The 17,500-nt window shown below is 30.5% G+C and overlaps 12 protein-coding genes and 1 non-coding gene across 13 annotated transcripts in view; 10 read left to right on the top strand and 3 right to left on the bottom strand. All coding sequences in view use genetic code 11, as the record gives it.

Moving 5' to 3' along the window:
* ycf1 (hypothetical chloroplast RF19) overlaps nt 1-3,371 on the top strand; it is a 5,598-nt gene extending 2,227 nt beyond the window's left edge. The window contains exon 1 of the mRNA in view: nt 1-3,371. This exon is cut by the window's left edge and continues 2,227 nt beyond it. Within this exon, the coding sequence (YP_009366400.1) occupies nt 1-3,371 (3,371 nt within the window).
* A 410-nt stretch (nt 3,372-3,781) lies between these two features.
* Nucleotides 3,782-4,054, top strand: rps15 (ribosomal protein S15). The gene has a single exon. The coding sequence runs from the start codon at nt 3,782-3,784 to the stop codon at nt 4,052-4,054; it is 273 nt and encodes a 90-aa protein (YP_009366399.1).
* A 103-nt stretch (nt 4,055-4,157) lies between these two features.
* ndhH (NADH-plastoquinone oxidoreductase subunit 7) lies at nt 4,158-5,339 on the top strand. The gene has a single exon. It carries the CDS (start codon nt 4,158-4,160, stop codon nt 5,337-5,339), a length of 1,182 nt encoding a protein of 393 aa, YP_009366398.1.
* A 1-nt stretch (nt 5,340) lies between these two features.
* On the top strand, nt 5,341-7,573 carry ndhA (NADH-plastoquinone oxidoreductase subunit 1). The gene is made up of 2 exons: nt 5,341-5,892; nt 7,034-7,573. Exons 1-2 carry the CDS (start codon nt 5,341-5,343, stop codon nt 7,571-7,573), a joined length of 1,092 nt encoding a protein of 363 aa, YP_009366397.1.
* Nucleotides 7,574-7,645: 72 nt separating this feature from the next.
* On the top strand, nt 7,646-8,167 carry ndhI (NADH-plastoquinone oxidoreductase subunit I). Its single transcript has one exon. The coding sequence runs from the start codon at nt 7,646-7,648 to the stop codon at nt 8,165-8,167; it is 522 nt and encodes a 173-aa protein (YP_009366396.1).
* A 394-nt stretch (nt 8,168-8,561) lies between these two features.
* ndhG (NADH-plastoquinone oxidoreductase subunit 6) lies at nt 8,562-9,092 on the top strand. The gene has a single exon. The coding sequence runs from the start codon at nt 8,562-8,564 to the stop codon at nt 9,090-9,092; it is 531 nt and encodes a 176-aa protein (YP_009366395.1).
* A 239-nt stretch (nt 9,093-9,331) lies between these two features.
* ndhE (NADH-plastoquinone oxidoreductase subunit 4L) lies at nt 9,332-9,637 on the top strand. Its single transcript has one exon. It carries the CDS (start codon nt 9,332-9,334, stop codon nt 9,635-9,637), a length of 306 nt encoding a protein of 101 aa, YP_009366394.1.
* Nucleotides 9,638-9,896: 259 nt separating this feature from the next.
* Nucleotides 9,897-10,142, top strand: psaC (photosystem I subunit VII). The gene has a single exon. The coding sequence runs from the start codon at nt 9,897-9,899 to the stop codon at nt 10,140-10,142; it is 246 nt and encodes an 81-aa protein (YP_009366393.1).
* Nucleotides 10,143-10,264: 122 nt separating this feature from the next.
* On the top strand, nt 10,265-11,767 carry ndhD (NADH-plastoquinone oxidoreductase subunit 4). Its single transcript has one exon. It carries the CDS (start codon nt 10,265-10,267, stop codon nt 11,765-11,767), a length of 1,503 nt encoding a protein of 500 aa, YP_009366392.1.
* A 292-nt stretch (nt 11,768-12,059) lies between these two features.
* On the bottom strand, nt 12,060-13,028 carry ccsA (cytochrome c heme attachment protein). Its single transcript has one exon. It carries the CDS (start codon nt 13,026-13,028, stop codon nt 12,060-12,062), a length of 969 nt encoding a protein of 322 aa, YP_009366391.1.
* Nucleotides 13,029-13,116: 88 nt separating this feature from the next.
* Nucleotides 13,117-13,196, bottom strand: trnL-UAG. Its single transcript has one exon. It is a non-coding gene; the product is annotated as a tRNA-Leu (tRNA).
* Nucleotides 13,197-14,488: 1,292 nt separating this feature from the next.
* On the bottom strand, nt 14,489-14,647 carry rpl32 (ribosomal protein L32). The gene has a single exon. It carries the CDS (start codon nt 14,645-14,647, stop codon nt 14,489-14,491), a length of 159 nt encoding a protein of 52 aa, YP_009366390.1.
* A 908-nt stretch (nt 14,648-15,555) lies between these two features.
* Nucleotides 15,556-17,500, top strand: part of ndhF (NADH-plastoquinone oxidoreductase subunit 5) — a 2,238-nt gene continuing 293 nt past the window's right edge. Inside the window, exon 1 of the mRNA in view lies at nt 15,556-17,500. This exon is cut by the window's right edge and continues 293 nt beyond it. Within this exon, the coding sequence (YP_009366389.1) occupies nt 15,556-17,500 (1,945 nt within the window).

Raw genomic sequence — 17,500 nt, 5'->3', positions numbered from 1 at the left:
GAATAGACAAATCTTTTTTTTTTTTTGATATTTCGGCGCGTATGAAAATAATTTTTAGAAATTGGATGCGGAAAAACACAGAATTTTCGGATTATACAGAGAAAAACACAAAAGAAAGTGAGAAAAAAAAAGAAGAAGACAAAAGAAAGGAGAAAGCGCGTATAGAAATAGCAGAAGCCTGGGATAGTATTTTACTTGCTCAAGTACTAAGAGGTTTTTTGTTAGTAACCCAATCAATTCTTAGAAAATATATTATATTACCTTCATTGATAATAGCTAAAAATATAGTCCGTATACTATTATTTCAATTTCCTGAATGGTCTGAGGATTTAAAGGATTGGAATAGAGAAATGCATATTAAATGTACCTATAATGGCGTTCCATTATCAGAAAAAGAATTTCCAAAAAACTGGTTAACAGACGGTATTCAGATCAAGATCCTATTTCCTTTTAGTCTTAAACCTTGGCACAGATCTAAATTACAAGCCCCTTATAATGATCCAATGAAAAAAAAGGATCAAAAAAATGATTTTTGCTTTTTAACAGTTTTTGGAATGGAAACTGAACTACCTTTTGGTTCTCCCAGAAAAAAACTTTCATTTTTTGAACCCATTTTTAAAGAACTAAAAAAAAAATTTAAAAAATTGAAAAATAAATGTTTTATAATTCTAATAATTTTAAAAGAACAAAAAAAATTGTTTCTAAATGTCTCAAAAGAAACAAAAAAATGGATCATTAAAAGCATTCTGTTTATAAAAGAAATAATAAAAGAACTCTCAAAAATAAACCCAATTATATTTTTTGGATTTGGATTGAGAGAAATAGAAGTATATGAATTGAGTGAAACTAAAAAAGATTCGATAATTGGTAATCGGATGATTCATGAATCGTCGATTCAAATTATATCTCAGGGTTGGACAAATTATTCATTAACAGAAAAAAAAATGCAAGATCTAACTGATAGAACAAATACAATCATAAATCAAATAGAAAAAATTACAAAAGAAAATAAAAAAGGAACTCCAGATATAAATTTTAGTTCTAACAAAATAAGTTATGATGATAAAGGATCAGAATCACAAAAAAATATTTGGCAGATATTAAAAAGACAAAATGTTAGATTAATCCGTAAGTCACATTATTTTATAAAATATTTCATTGAAAGGATATACATAGATATCTTTCTATGTATCATTAATATTCCTAGCATCAATACACAAGTTTTTCTTGAATCAACAAAAAAAATTATTTATAAATACATTAACGATAATGAAGCAAATCACGAAAGAATTGATAAAACAAATCAAAGTGTAATTCCCTTTATTTCGACTATAAAAAAGTCATTTACTAATACTAATATTAGTAATAAGAATTCAAAGACTTTTTGCGACTTATCTTACTTTTCACAAGCATATGTATTTTACAAATTATCACAAACTCAACTTATTAACTTATATAAGTTAAAATCTGTATTTCAATATAACGGAATGTCTCTTTTTCTTAAGAATGAAATAAAGGATTTTTTTGTTGTAACACAAGAACTATTTCATTCCGAATTAAGACATAAGAATCTTCGCAATTATGGAATGAATCAATGGACAAATTGGTTAAGGAGTCAGTATCAATGTGATGTATCTCATATTAAATGGTCTAGATTAGTACCACAAAAATGGCGAAATATATTCAATCAACACTGTATGGCTCAAAATAAAGATTTATGTGATTTATATGAAAAGGATCGATTAATTAACTACGAAAAAAATTTCGAAACAGATTCATTACTGAATCAAAAAGATAATTTTAAAAAACAATATAGATATGATATTTTAGCATATAAATCTATTAATTATGAATATAAGAAGGACTCTTATATTTATGGATCACCATTACAAGTAAAAAATAAACAAGATATTTTTTATAATTACAACACACATACACAAAAAGCATTTAATATGCCGGAAGGTATTCCTATTATCCCTTATCTAGTAGAAGATGATATTAGAGATATGGAGATAAATCCGGATAGAAAATATTTTGATTGGAGAATTTTCCATTTTTGTCTTAAAAATAAGGTCGATATTGACGCCTGGATCGATATTGATACTGACACTAACAGTAATAAATATACTAAGACTAGGGTTAATAAGTATCAAATAATTGATAAAATCAATAAGAGGGGTCTTTTTTATCTCACGATTCAGCAAGATCAAGAAATCAACCTATCCAATCAAATAACCCTTTTTGATTGGATGGGGATGAATGAAGAAATACTAAGTTGTCCCATATCAAATATGGAATTTTGGTTCTTCCCAGAATTGGGGATACTTTATAATACGTATAAAATTAAACCGTGGGTTATACCAATTAAATTACTAGTTTTAAATTCTAATATAAATGAAAATGATAGTAAAAACAAAAGCATCACCGGAAATAAAAAAAGGGATCCTTTTATATCAATATCGGAGAATTCAAAAAAATCTTTTGAATTAGAAAACCGAAACCAAGGGGAAAAAGAATACGCGGTCCAAGCAGATTTTAAATCAGCTCTTTCAAACCAAGAAAAAGATGTTGAAGAAGATTATACGGGATCGTACATGAAAAAAAATAGAAATAAAAAGCAATACAAGATCAATACAAAAGGGGAGTTTGATTTCTTCCTAAAAAGGTATTTGCATTTTCAATTGAGATGGGATGATTCTTTAAATAAAAAAATAAGCAATAACATCAAAGTATATTGTCTCCTGCTTAGACTGATAAATCCAAGAGAAATTACTATATCCTCTATTCAAAGAGGCGAAATGAGTCCGGATATTCTGATGATTCAGAAAGATTTAACTCTTACAGAATTGATTAAAAGGGGAATTTTGATTATTGAACCAATTCGTCTATCTATAAAAAATGATGGAAAATTTATTATGTATCAAACCATCGGTATTTCATTAGTTCATAAAAGCAAACACCAAATTAATCAAAGATACCGAGAAAAAAAACATGCTGATAAGAATTCTGATGAAGCCATTAGAAAACATCAAAGGATGACTGTAAATAGAGATAAAAATCATTATGATTTGTTTGTTCCTGAAAATTTTTTATCACCTAGACGTCGTAGAGAATTGAGAATTCTAATTTGTTTCAATTCTGAGAATAGACATAGAAATGCAGCATTTTGTAATGGGAATAAGGTAAACAGTCAAGTTTTGGATAAAAGCAAAAACTATAAAAAAAAACTTATTAAATTTAAGTTATTTCTTTGGCCCAATTATCGATTAGAAGATTTGGCTTGTATGAATCGTTATTGGTTTAATACCAATAATGGCAGTCGTTTCAGTATGGTAAGGGTACATATGTATCCGCGATTGAAAATGCATTAATAGTACATTTTTGCTATATTTCCCATACTATATCTGATCTATGACGACAAAGAGATGCACACATGCATTGTCTTACATTCCATCGTTCCATTCTGATACACGATACTAATTCAATGACATATCAATTTGATCTAGAAATGAATCAACAAAATATTATTATTTTAGGTCTAAATTTTTATCTTTTGTGAGTGCAGAAAACAACCATCCTTTATGTATACCCTTTCAAATCCAAATAAAATTTACAAATTAAAAATTTAATTTTATTAAAAAAAATTATAAATTAATAACAAAATTAATATTTTTGTATATACAAAATAAAAATGAGAGGCATTATTATTACTGATCAATAAAGATATCTATCAATAAAAATTTCTTAAAATAAAAAGAGGGGGGCGAGAAGATTTAATTTTATGGTAAAAAATTCATTCATCTCAGCTATTTCACAAGAAGAAAAAGACGAAAACAGAGGATCTGCTGAATTTCAAATAGTTAGTTTCACCAATAGGATACGAAGACTTACTTCACATTTAGAATTACACAAAAAAGACTATTTATCTCAGAGAGGTTTACGTAAAATTCTGGGAAAACGCCAACGACTGCTGTCTTATTTGTCAAAGAAAAATAGAATATGTTATAAAGAATTAATTAATCGGTTGGATATTCGGGAGTCAAAAACCCGTTAATTTGAAGAGGCATTTTGAATTATTTGATTTATTAGATCGTGAATTTTAATGAACTTTTTTTCGTTTTCAGCAATTCATGAAAGAATGAATCGAGGAAAAACCGATGAATATACCAGCTACAAGAAAAGACCTCATGATAGTCAATATGGGCCCCCACCACCCATCAATGCATGGTGTTCTTAGACTCATCATTACTCTAGATGGTGAAGATGTTATTGATTGTGAACCAATATTGGGTTATTTACACCGAGGGATGGAAAAAATTGCGGAAAACCGAACAATTATACAATATTTGCCTTATGTAACACGTTGGGATTATTTAGCTACTATGTTCACAGAAGCAATAACTGTAAATGGACCGGAACAGTTGGGAAATATTCAAGTACCTAAAAGAGCTAGCTATATCAGAATAATTATGTTGGAGTTGAGTCGTATAGCTTCTCATCTGTTATGGCTTGGTCCTTTTATGGCGGATATTGGTGCACAAACTCCCTTTTTCTATATTTTCAGAGAAAGGGAATTGGTATATGATCTATTCGAAGCTGCCACCGGTATGAGAATGATGCATAATTATTTTCGTATCGGAGGAGTAGCGGCCGATCTACCTCATGGTTGGATAGATAAATGTTTGGATTTCTGCGATTATTTTTTAACAAGAGTTGCTGAATATCAAAAACTTATTACACGAAATCCTATTTTTTTAGAACGAGTCGAGGGAGTAGGCATTATTGGTAGAGAGGAAGTAATAAGTTGGGGTTTATCGGGACCAATGCTGCGAGCTTCCGGAATACAATGGGATCTTCGTAAAGTTGATCATTATGAATGTTACGACGAATTTGATTGGGAGGTACAGTGGCAAAAAGAAGGAGATTCATTGGCTCGTTATCTAGTCCGAATTGGTGAAATGATAGAATCTATAAAAATCATTCAACAGGCTCTGGAAGGAATTCCAGGGGGACCCTATGAGAATTTAGAAATACGATACTTTGATAGAGAAAGGAATCCTGAATGGAATGATTTTGAATATCGATTTATTAGTAAAAAGCCTTCTCCTACATTTGAATTGCCGAAACAAGAACTTTATGTGAGAGTCGAAGCCCCAAAGGGAGAGCTGGGAATTTTTCTGATAGGGGATCAGAGTGGTTTTCCTTGGAGATGGAAAATCCGCCCCCCGGGTTTTATCAATTTGCAAATTCTTCCTCAGTTAGTTAAAAGAATGAAATTGGCTGATATTATGACGATACTAGGTAGTATAGATATCATTATGGGAGAAGTTGATCGTTGAAATGATAATTGATACACCAGAAGTACAAGATATTGATTCTTTTTCTAGATTAGAGTTTTTAAAAGAGTTTTATGGAATTATATGGGTGCTTATTCCTATTTTGACTCTTGTATTGGGAATCACAATAGGCGTACTGGTAATTGTATGGTTAGAAAGAGAAATATCCGCAGGGATACAACAACGTATTGGACCTGAATACGCCGGCCCTTTGGGAATTCTTCAAGCTCTAGCAGATGGGGCAAAACTGGTTTTCAAAGAAAATCTTCTTCCATCTAGGGGGGATACCCGTTTATTCAGTATCGGGCCATCCATAGCAGTCATATCAATTTTAGTAAGCTATTCAGTAGCTCCTTTTGGCTATCACCTTGTTTTAGCGGATCTCAATATCGGTGTTTTTTTATGGATTGCCATTTCTAGTATTGCTCCGATTGGACTTCTTATGTCAGGGTACGGGTCAAATAATAAATATTCCTTTTTAGGTGGTCTACGAGCTGCTGCTCAATCGATTAGTTATGAAATACCATTAACTTTATGTGTGTTATCAATATCTCTACGTGTGATTCGTTGATACATAGACATAAACTTTTCTTTATTCCTTCCTTTCAAAGAAAGGGTTGGAATGAATTAAGTAGATGTAGATATCTTCATTTTTTTTTATTCATTATTCGGGTTGATGAACTAAATCAAATAGTTATATGAGTGAAAGAAAACAGCTTATATATAAATTCGCAGTAAAAAGATTGAGTCTCATTTTCTATGTATAAGAGTTAGAGAGTTAAGCGGAAATAAACATAAACAGAAGCGACCGTTTCCCCCAAGATTGGTTGATTAGTCATCCTGACTTGAAGCGGGCTCAAAAGATCAACCATATTGAGTTTTCACTATCATTTGTATGTATTACCACAGGGGGGGGTTGAACAAAAACGAGTGGGTGGTTAGAAACACCAAGATATGTAAAGGATTAGTAATGGAGATTATGTAAATTCTCCAAAAGGACATTTTTACATAAATATACAAACAAAGAATACTCATTGGGGCTTTAAGTTGGTAGAAATGATCAGGCAATACTCCCCACGACACGATTCCAATCCAGAGTATGCTCCTATCCACAGATTAAATAAATAACTATTGGGAACGAAATAATCCTTTACTTTATTTTGTAAGCCCCCTTTTTCTCAGAAATAGAAAGAAGAATAGGAACGAAAAAAAGAGAAAGAAATCCAATTCCAATAAAAAAATAAAAAAGATACCTTTTTTATTTCCCAGATACATATTAATAGATATAGAATTTGTGTCATAATTCATGAATTAATTATAGAATTTTTTTCGTAAGTGAAATAAACGGGTTATTGATATTTCTACAATAAGTATTTTATTGAAGAATTAAGTTATTACTCAACAAAGAAGAATTAAAATTCTTATTGAAATTATTAAAGTTAAAGAAAGGGTGAGATCTATTCAGAAGTACCTTTTTTATTTATTATTAAATAATTATAACAGACAGAATTCAATTGGTCTAATTTAGGACCGTCCAATAGATTTTTACTTTATCCATCCTACAAACGTACCAAGATAAAACAATACTGACGCGATCCTTAGATTTATTTCTGGCCTTTAAGGAGCCGTATGAGGTGAAAATCTCATGTACGGTTCTGTAATAGCGATGGTAACAGTAATGGTATCACCGACTATAATTATCTAACAGTTCAAGTACAATTGATATAGTTGAGGCGCAATCAAAATACGGTTTTTGGGGATGGAATTTGTGGCGTCAGCCTATAGGGTTTATCATTTTTATCATTTCTTCCCTAGCAGAATGTGAGAGATTACCTTTTGATTTACCCGAAGCAGAAGAAGAATTAGTAGCAGGTTATCAAACCGAATACTCGGGTATAAAATTTGGTTTATTTTATGTTGCTTCCTATCTAAACCTATTAGTTTCTTCATTATTTGTAACAGTTCTTTATTTGGGAGGTTGGAATATCTCTATTCCGGACATATATGTTTCTGAGCTTTTTGAAATAAATAAAACATGTGGAGTTTTTGGAGCGACAATTGGTATCTTTATTACATTAGCTAAAACTTATTTGTTCTTGTTCATTCCTATCACAACAAGATGGACTTTACCGAGGCTAAGAATGGACCAACTATTGAATCTTGGATGGAAATTTCTTTTACCTATTTCTCTCGGTAATCTATTATTAACAACCTCTTCCCAACTCTTTTCACTGTAAGGTAAATTTACAACTTGTCTCAAACAAGAGAAATAAACAAACATAAAATTATTCATAATATATATTAATGATATGTTCTCTATGGTAACTGGGTTCATGAATTATGGTCAACAAACAGTACGAGCTGCAAGGTACATTGGTCAAAGTTTCATGATTACTTTATCTCACGCAAATCGTTTACCTGTAACTATTCAATATCCTTATGAAAAATTAATCACCGCGGAGCGTTTCCGCGGTCGAATCCATTTTGAATTTGATAAATGTATTGCTTGTGAAGTATGTGTTCGTGTATGTCCTATAGATCTACCCGTTGTTGATTGGAAATTGGAAACTGATATTCGCAAGAAACGGTTGCTTAATTACAGTATTGATTTCGGAGTCTGTATATTTTGTGGTAATTGCGTTGAGTATTGTCCAACAAATTGTTTATCAATGACTGAAGAATATGAACTTTCTACTTATGATCGTCACGAATTGAATTATAATCAAATTTCTTTGGGTCGTTTACCAATGTCAGTAATTGACGATTATACAATTCGAACAATTTTTAATTCGCCTCAAAAAAAAAAAGTAAATCTCTTGATTAAAGAATAATTTATAATTACTTTACTAAGACTATTACTTTACTAATAAATAATACTAAGGTTCATTTTTTTTTGATCTAATCTAAAGGAATCGGGTTTCTTTCGTTTTGTTTGGTCAATAACTACAAATCCCAACTGTTGATTAGTTGGTTAAGAATCACGTCTTAATTTGGATTGAAAATCCATTAATTAATATATCTGTAATTATTTTTACATATATAGTTTCAAATGAGAACTACTCTTTCAGATAACGAATTTAATTAGTCCAATAATTGTACTTACATTTATTCATATCCCTTAGGATTTAATTAGGAATTGCTCAAAAATTATAATTTTTTTTCTGTTCGGATTTCAATAAGGTCATGAAAAACATTTCGATTTATTTATCTCTTATTTTACATATAATGGATTTGCCCGGACCAATACATGATTTTCTTTTAGTCTTTCTGGGATCGGTTCTTATACTAGGAGGTATGGGAGTGGTATTATTTACCAACCCCATTTATTCTGCCTTTTCATTGGGACTGGTTCTTGTTTGTATATCCTTATTCTATATTCTATTAAACTCCTATTTTGTAGCTGCTGCACAACTCCTTATTTACGTGGGAGCTATAAATGTTTTAATCGTATTTGCTGTGATGTTTATGAATGGTTCAGAATATTACAAAGATTTGAATCTTTGGACCGTTGGGGATGTGGTTACTTTGCCAGTTTGTACAAGTATTTTTGTTTTACTCATGATTACTATTACAGATACGTCATGGTACGGGATTATTTGGACTACAAGATCAAACCAGATTATAGAACAAGATTTGATAAGTAATAGTCAACAAATTGGAATTCATTTATCAACGGATTTTTTTCTTCCGTTTGAATTCGTTTCAATAATTCTTTTAGCCGCTTTGATAGGTGCAATTGCCGTGGCGCGACAGTAATAAATCTATAGAATTGGCAACAGCAATCCAAATTAAACTGTGTTCTGTTTTATTACATTTATTTCCCTTCAATTAAAGGTTCTTTATGTCTAAAATATAAATTATTTTATTCAATCTATTCTATTACCAATAGAATATATTCCTTTGTTCCGTACTTTTTTTTATTCTAGTCAATTGAATCTGTTTAATTGTTGTTCAGTTCATATTGAAATGAATCGAAATTGATAAGGAGTTGGTCAATGATGCTCGAGCATGTACTTGTTTTGAGTGCCTACTTATTTTCTATCGGTATCTATGGATTGATCACGAGTCGAAATATGGTTAGAGCCCTTATGTGTCTTGAACTTATACTGAATGCGGTTAATATAAATTTCGTAACATTTTCTGATTTTTTTGATAGTCGCCAATTAAAAGGAAATATTTTATCAATTTTTGTTATAGCTATTGCAGCCGCTGAAGCAGCTATTGGTCCGGCTATTGTTTCGTCAATTTATCGTAACAGAAAATCAACTCGTATCAATCAATCAAATTTGTTGAATAAGTAGTATTAATAATCATATAAATTCTAACATTCATAAATTATAATTACCATGACCATACATTACGTATAATACATGTTTTCGAAAATGTAAAAAATCAATGTAAGAAATCAAAGTATCTTGGTTCTATCGCACGGGTCGATCCAGAAGTAGATTGATTATAAAAATTCTGATAAATTATTGATTCATCTGGTGTCTAAATATATGATTCATTTACAAGTTTACTAGATCGAAAATTTCTGACATTTAAAAATTTATAGATCCAATGTCACATTCAGTAAAGATTTATGATACGTGTATAGGGTGCACTCAATGTGTGCGAGCCTGCCCAACAGATGTATTAGAAATGATACCTTGGGACGGATGTAAGGCTAAGCAAATTGCTTCCGCTCCAAGAACAGAGGACTGTGTCGGTTGTAAGAGATGTGAATCCGCCTGTCCAACGGATTTCTTGAGTGTTCGAGTTTATTTATGGCATGAAACAACTCGAAGTATGGGTCTAGCTTATTAATACGTTCCAGAAAACCCTACTTGAAATACATTTTTTTTTACCTTTACCGACAAAAACCCGCGCTCAAAAAATTTTTATTTTGAGCACGGGTTTTTCTGGTCCAAGTTTATCTTGTTTTTACCATGAATTATTTTCCTTGGTTAACACTAGTTGTAGTTTTGCCAATATTCGCGGGTTCCTTAATTTTCTTTCTCCCTCATAGAGGAAACAAGGTAATCCGTTGGTATACTATATGTATATGCTTAATAGAACTACTTCTAACAACCTATGCATTCGGTTATCGTTTCCAATTGGATGATCCATTAATGCAACTGACAGAGGATTATAAATGGATCGATTTTTTTGATTTTTACTGGAGATTGGGAATAGATGGAATTTCTATAGGACCTATTTTACTGACAGGATTTATCACAACTTTAGCTACTTTAGCGACTCGGCCGGTTACTCGAGATTCCCGACTATTCCATTTCCTGATGTTAGCAATGTATAGCGGTCAAATAGGACCATTTTCTTCTCGAGACCTTTTACTTTTTTTCATCATGTGGGAGTTAGAATTAATTCCAGTTTATTTACTTCTATCCATGTGGGGGGGAAAGAAACGTTTGTATTCAGCTACAAAATTTATTTTGTACACTGCAGGAAGTTCTGTTTTTTTATTAATAGGAGTTCTGGGTATTGGTTTATACGGCTCCAATGAACCGACATTAAATTTTGAAACATCAGCTAATCAATCGTATCCTGTAGCACTGGAAATAATATTCTATATTGGATTTCTTATTGCTTTTGCTGTCAAATCACCGATCATACCCTTCCATACATGGTTACCAGACACTCATGGAGAGGCGCATTACAGTACTTGTATGCTTTTAGCCGGAATCTTATTAAAAATGGGAGCATATGGATTGGTTCGGATCAATATGGAATTATTACCCCACGCTCATTCGATATTTTCTCCCTGGTTGATGATAGTAGGCACAATTCAAATAATCTATGCAGCTTCAACATCTCCAGGTCAGCGTAATTTAAAAAAAAGAATAGCCTATTCTTCTGTATCTCATATGGGTTTCATAATTATAGGAATTGGTTCTATAAGCGATACAGGACTCAACGGAGCCATTTTACAAATAATCTCTCACGGATTTATTGGCGCTGCGCTTTTTTTCTTGGCCGGAACGAGTTATGATAGAATACGTCTTGTTTATCTCGACGAAATGGGCGGAATGGCTATCGCAATTCCAAAAATATTCACGACTTTCAGTATCTTATCAATGGCTTCTCTTGCATTACCGGGCATGAGCGGTTTTGTTGCCGAATTGATAATTTTTTTTGGAATACTTACTAGCCAAAAATATCTTTTAATGACAAAAATATTAATTACTTTTGTAATGGCAATTGGAATGATATTAACTCCTATTTATTCATTATCTATGTTACGCCAGATGTTCTATGGATACAAGCTTTTTAATGCCCAAAACTCTTATTTTTTTGATTCTGGACCGCGAGAATTATTTGTTTCGATCTCGATCCTTTTACCTGTAATAGGTATTGGTGTTTATCCCGATTTCGTTTTCTCATTATCAGTTGACAAGGTCGAAGCTATTATATCCAATTATTTTTATAGATAGTTTTCATGAGTAAACCAAAGGATTAAACGGAAATCCCATGATTTTTAAAATCGTTCATTGTACAATAAAAAATAAGTCCTTTTTTTCTTTTAAGTTAAATTTGAAGTTAAATAAAAAAATTGGAATTATATTATAACCGGAAATGTCTGGCATTTCTGAGAACCATTTGAATCAAGTAATGGAAATGGAATGATTCAAATGGTTCTTAATGGTTTACATGAAGTTTTCGTATATATACACGTATGCCATCCTATGTTTCTATTCGTCAAGTCAGTCAAGTCCTTTATTTAATTCAATTAGATGTTAATGTAAATGAACCATAACTATGCAACCCTATTCCTAATAGATTAACCCCAAAATAGCATATCCAAATTATAAGAAAGCCCATTGAGGCCACAATTGCAGAATTTATACTTTCAAAAAATTTATTTGTTCTAATATGTAAATAAATCGCGAATACGGTCCAAGTAATAAATGCCCAAGTCTCCTTTGGATCCCAATTCCAATATGATCCCCATGCTTCATTAGCCCATACTGCTCCCGAAAGAATACCTACGGTTAAAAAGATAAACCCTAGACTAATAATACGATAACTCCACCGATCCAATTGTTGAATCAATTGATACCTGTAATAATTTTGAGACGAAATAGAAGTGTTTCGTAAGACATTGTTTCTTTCGTTCACGTATTGAATCTCACCAAAGTAAAATGACTCATTTACTAATACTAAATTATTGCCTTTACTAAAAATCCTTCTGAATTTTCGAAATGTAATGACTAGAAGAGCTAATGATAATAATGATCCACACAAAAGAGCTGCATAGCTCAATACCATCATACTTACATGCATCATTAACCAATGGGATTGGAGCGCGGGTACTAATATTTCGGATTGATGCATTTCAGTTAAAAGACCCGAAGTAGCAAAACCTTGAGTAAAAATAGCACTTGGCGCGGTTATTGCGCTTAAATGGTTTTTATGTTTTTTAAAATACGGAATCATATGAATAATGGAAAAACTCCACGAAAGAAAAATTAATGATTCATATAAATCGCTTAATGGTAAATGCCCCAAATACACCCAACGAGTAACTAATAATCCTGTTATGCAGAAAAAAGTAACTATCATACCCTTTTCTGACGAATCATATAGTCCTACGATTTCATCGACTAATAAAGTTATCAAATGAATTGTAATTACAATTGAAACGATAGAAAAGGATATATGAGTTAATATATGCTCTAAAGTTGAAAATATCATAAAAATTATTAAAAGGGGGTACCGCAATTATAGGAATTGAAATCGGGAATTGAATTCATTATAGGGCTTACTCTTTTAGAAGATGCCATGCCGCCACTCGGACTCGAACCGAGATGCTCTAGCACTGCTTCCTAAGAGCAGCGTGTCTACCTATTTCACCATAGCGGCTTATTCGAAATCATAATAACCTATTTTTATTCAATCGTCGAGATTGAAGGAGTTAATTAAATGCAATATTTTTTTAGGAAACCATTAAATTGATGAATAAAAACTTGTTTAAGAATTAGGGATTTAAACGTTTTCGTTAATAATATTTATTATCTTTTTATTTATTATTTTAGAATGTCAATTTTATTTAACTGAACTAAAAATGTAGTTTTTCGTAAGTTATTACTTTATGTTTTCCTAAAACAAAAATGTTACGGTTGGAACTAGATTATTTTGACTTCAATCCATAGATAGAACTAAAAACAATGTTCTGTCTCGTTTGCATTTTTTAATGATTCATTTATTTTATCATTTATTAATCTAAAATAAAAAAAGAATTTTATCGATAAAATATAATTTTTATATAACACAATTTCAGCGATACACTCAAGGGGTTTTTGTAAATATTTGCATAGTTAGTTTTATATGAATTTTTAGGGTTTTTCGTTGTGTAGAGAATTTGTGTTAAGATTTAGCAACCCGATTAAGTTAGGTATTAGTATGGGTGTATCAATTATATAACAATATTTTATATTTCTATCGAAATTGTACCGTACTTCAAAAAATACTTTATAAATTTTTAAATTAATATATATTATATCTTTGATATATATTATATTTTGATCGATCTTCCAATCGAACCATAGGATCTAAAACGGATCACTCAAAATTGGCACATTCGTCATATAACTACCTAAAAATGTAAAAGGGGATTTTATTAATTAAATTGGGTTAAAGAGTTTATATAGTGATAATAATTTAGAAAAATAATGATTTAGAAGATTATAAAACATATTTAAAACTAAATCAATTAGTTTCAACGAACCCTTCTTTTAATATATAATTATAATAAAAAATAAATTTATTTTTATTATTGAGTCAAGTCGATGGGGAAAGTGAGAATCCCCATCCTGAAAATTATAAAATATACTAAAACGAAAGGTGAACCCTTGTGCTTGCATTTATCCTTTTTTCAAACAAAAAAGTACCATTAATTTTTCGAATTAAGTAGACAACAGAATTCTTATCTATATCAGAAATGAAAGAAAAAAGACGCCTTCTAAATTAAAATATTATGAAACTAATTTTTTTTATTTATTATTTTATATAAATAAAAATTTATATTATTTTACTATTATGATGTTAATTAAAATTCTTATAACTTATAAATCTTATAAAAAAATTAGAAACAAAATTAGATTACTTTTCTAATTAGACCGATTCAGATTTTTTATTGTATTGTTTGATTACTATTATTTATTTGTTACACAAAAAAAACTTTTAGAACTCCCGGTAGAAAGAGATTTCGCTAACGAAAAAGCTTTCAATGCTGCCCGATATCCCTTCCTTTTCCAAATATTTTTACGAATCCGTTTTTTTGAAATAGAGGTGCGTTTTTTTGGAACTGCCATTAAAAAATTATAATAGGTTCTTCGGTTGGATGTGAAAGACATCTATTGTTCAAAATAAATTTTTCTTTACTGTTCTCTATCTATTTATTCTCTAAATTATACTCCCTTCATAAAAATAAAAAAAAGGGGGGGTGTGTAAAAATCGCATAAAATATTACTAACAACAATCCCCTATGCCAAATAGAATAGAATTGATTGAAGTTGATAAAATACAATACAAACAAAAAAGAAAAGATTGTGCGTTTAGTTTTCTTTCTATTTTCGTCGTGTTACATTTATACATGTAATAAAATACATCAAAAGTTTAATAACCCAACCTCTCTATCGCTTAATTAAAAAACTTTAATAATTTTCTATTATATTAATTTTAATTAATTTAATTGGTCAAACTCGAAGAAAGAGTACACCCAACTTTAATTCTCAAATTCGAGTGGGACTAGTAGTTAATCTGTTAAAGGATACAAAATATATATATATAATTTTTTATTATTAAAGGCATTTTATTTGCCCTTTTTTTTATTTTACATAAAATAAAGTGTTGGATATCATAGCATTTCCTACAAATAACTTTTATTGTAATGGAAGACAATCAATTAGTTACAAAACAAATTGTTTAATGATTCTGAATAACCGAATTACAATTACAATAAATAGTTTTTATGCGTCAAGTTATGCGCTTTATGATTCATACCAAACACTGTTTTTGGTGTAATTATTTATCCTCGCTCTATAGATATAAAAGATATAAATAAATTATTGTAATACGTAATAATTAGAATGCAAATTTTATTTAAGTTTTATTTTATATATCTTAATTTTTTTTTATTAACTGACCCCTTTCAACAGAAAACAAATAAGAACCGGTGAATCAGAAACAATTAATTAAGAAAAATTTTTTATTTTTTTTTATGGAATATACATATCAATATTCATGGATTATACCTTTCATTCCACTTCCAGTTCCAATGTTAATTGGAGCAGGACTTCTACTTTTTCCAACGGCAACAAAAAATCTTCGCCGTATGTGGGCTTTTCCGAGTGTTTTATTGTTAAGTATAGTTATGATTTTTTCAGCCCATTTTTCTATTCAGGAAATAAATAACAATTCCGTATATCAATATGTATGGTCTTGGACCATCAATAATGATTTTTATTTAGAATTTGGCTGCTTGGTTGATCCACTTACTTCTATTATGTCAATATTAATCACTACTGTTGGAATGATGGTTCTTATTTATAGTGATAATTATATGTCTCATGATCAGGGATATTTGAGATTTTTTGCTTATATGAGTTTTTCCAATACTTCAATGTTGGGATTAGTTACTAGTTCTAATTTGATACAAATTTATATTTTTTGGGAATTGGTTGGAATGTGTTCTTATCTATTAATAGGTTTTTGGTTCACACGACCTAGTGCGGCGAATGCTTGTCAAAAAGCGTTTGTAACTAATCGTGTCGGGGATTTTGGTTTATTATTAGGAATTTTGGGTTTTTATTGGATAACGGGTAGTTTTGAATTTCGGGATTTGTTTGAGATATTTAATAACTTGGTTTATAATAATGAGGTTAATTTTTTATTTGTTACCTTATGCGCCTTCCTATTATTTGCCGGCGCAGTTGCAAAATCCGCCCAATTTCCCCTTCATGTATGGTTACCTGATGCCATGGAAGGGCCTACCCCCATTTCGGCTCTTATACATGCCGCTACTATGGTAGCAGCAGGAATTTTTCTTGTAGCTCGGCTTCTTCCTCTTTTCATAGTTATACCTTACATAATAAATCTAATAGCTTTGACAGGTATAATAACATTACTTTTAGGAGCCACTTTAGCTCTTGCTCAAAAAGATATTAAGAAAAGCTTAGCTTATTCTACAATGTCTCAATTGGGTTATATGATGTTAGCTCTAGGTATGGGGTCTTATCGAGTTGCTTTATTTCATTTGATTACTCATGCCTATTCGAAAGCATTGTTGTTCTTAGGATCTGGATCAATTATTCATTCGATGGAAACTATTGTTGGATATTCTCCAGATAAAAGTCAGAATATGGTTCTTATGGGCGGTTTAAGAAAACATGTACCAATTACAAAAACCGCTTTTTTATTAGGTACACTTTCTCTTTGTGGTATTCCACCTCTTGCTTGTTTTTGGTCCAAAGATGAAATTCTTAATGATAGTTGGTTGTATTCACCGATTTTTGCAATAATAGCTTGTTCCACGGCAGGATTAACTGCATTTTATATGTTTCGTATCTATTTACTTACTTTTGAAGGGCATTTAAATGTTTATTTTCAAAATTACAGCGGCAAAAAAAATAGCTCGTTCTATTCAATGTCTCTCTGGGGTAAAGAAGGAAAAAAAATTATTAAAACAAGCTTTCGTTTGTTAGATTTTTTAACTACGAAAAAAAACGAAAAAACTTATTTTTTAAACACGTATCGGATTGATAGTAATGAAAATGTAAGAAGTATGGTACATCCGTTTATTAGTATTGCTCGTTTTGGCACTAAAAAAACTTTCTCATATCCCCACGAGTCAGACAATACTATGTTATTTCCGATGCTTGTATTAGTTTTATTTACGTTGTTCGTTGGGGCCGTAGGAATTCCGTTATTCAATCAGGAAGGAATGGATTTGGATATACTATCCAAATTATTAAGTTCGTCTATAAACCTTTTACATAAAAATAGAAACCATTCTGTGGATTGGTATGAATTTATCACAAATGCAACCTTTTCCGTTAGTATAGCTTATTTCGGAATTCTTATATCGTCTTTTTTATATAAGCCTGTTTATTCATCTTTACAAAATTTTAATTTATTTAATTCATTTGTTAGAAGTGTTCCTAATA

This window comes from Prunus dulcis, plastid (genome assembly GCF_902201215.1).
Source record: "Prunus dulcis plastid, complete genome".
NCBI classification, from domain to species: Eukaryota; Viridiplantae; Streptophyta; class Magnoliopsida; order Rosales; family Rosaceae; genus Prunus; species Prunus dulcis.
The sequence above is the reverse complement of the archived record's forward strand: the minus strand, read 5'-3'. Positions and strand labels throughout refer to the sequence as shown.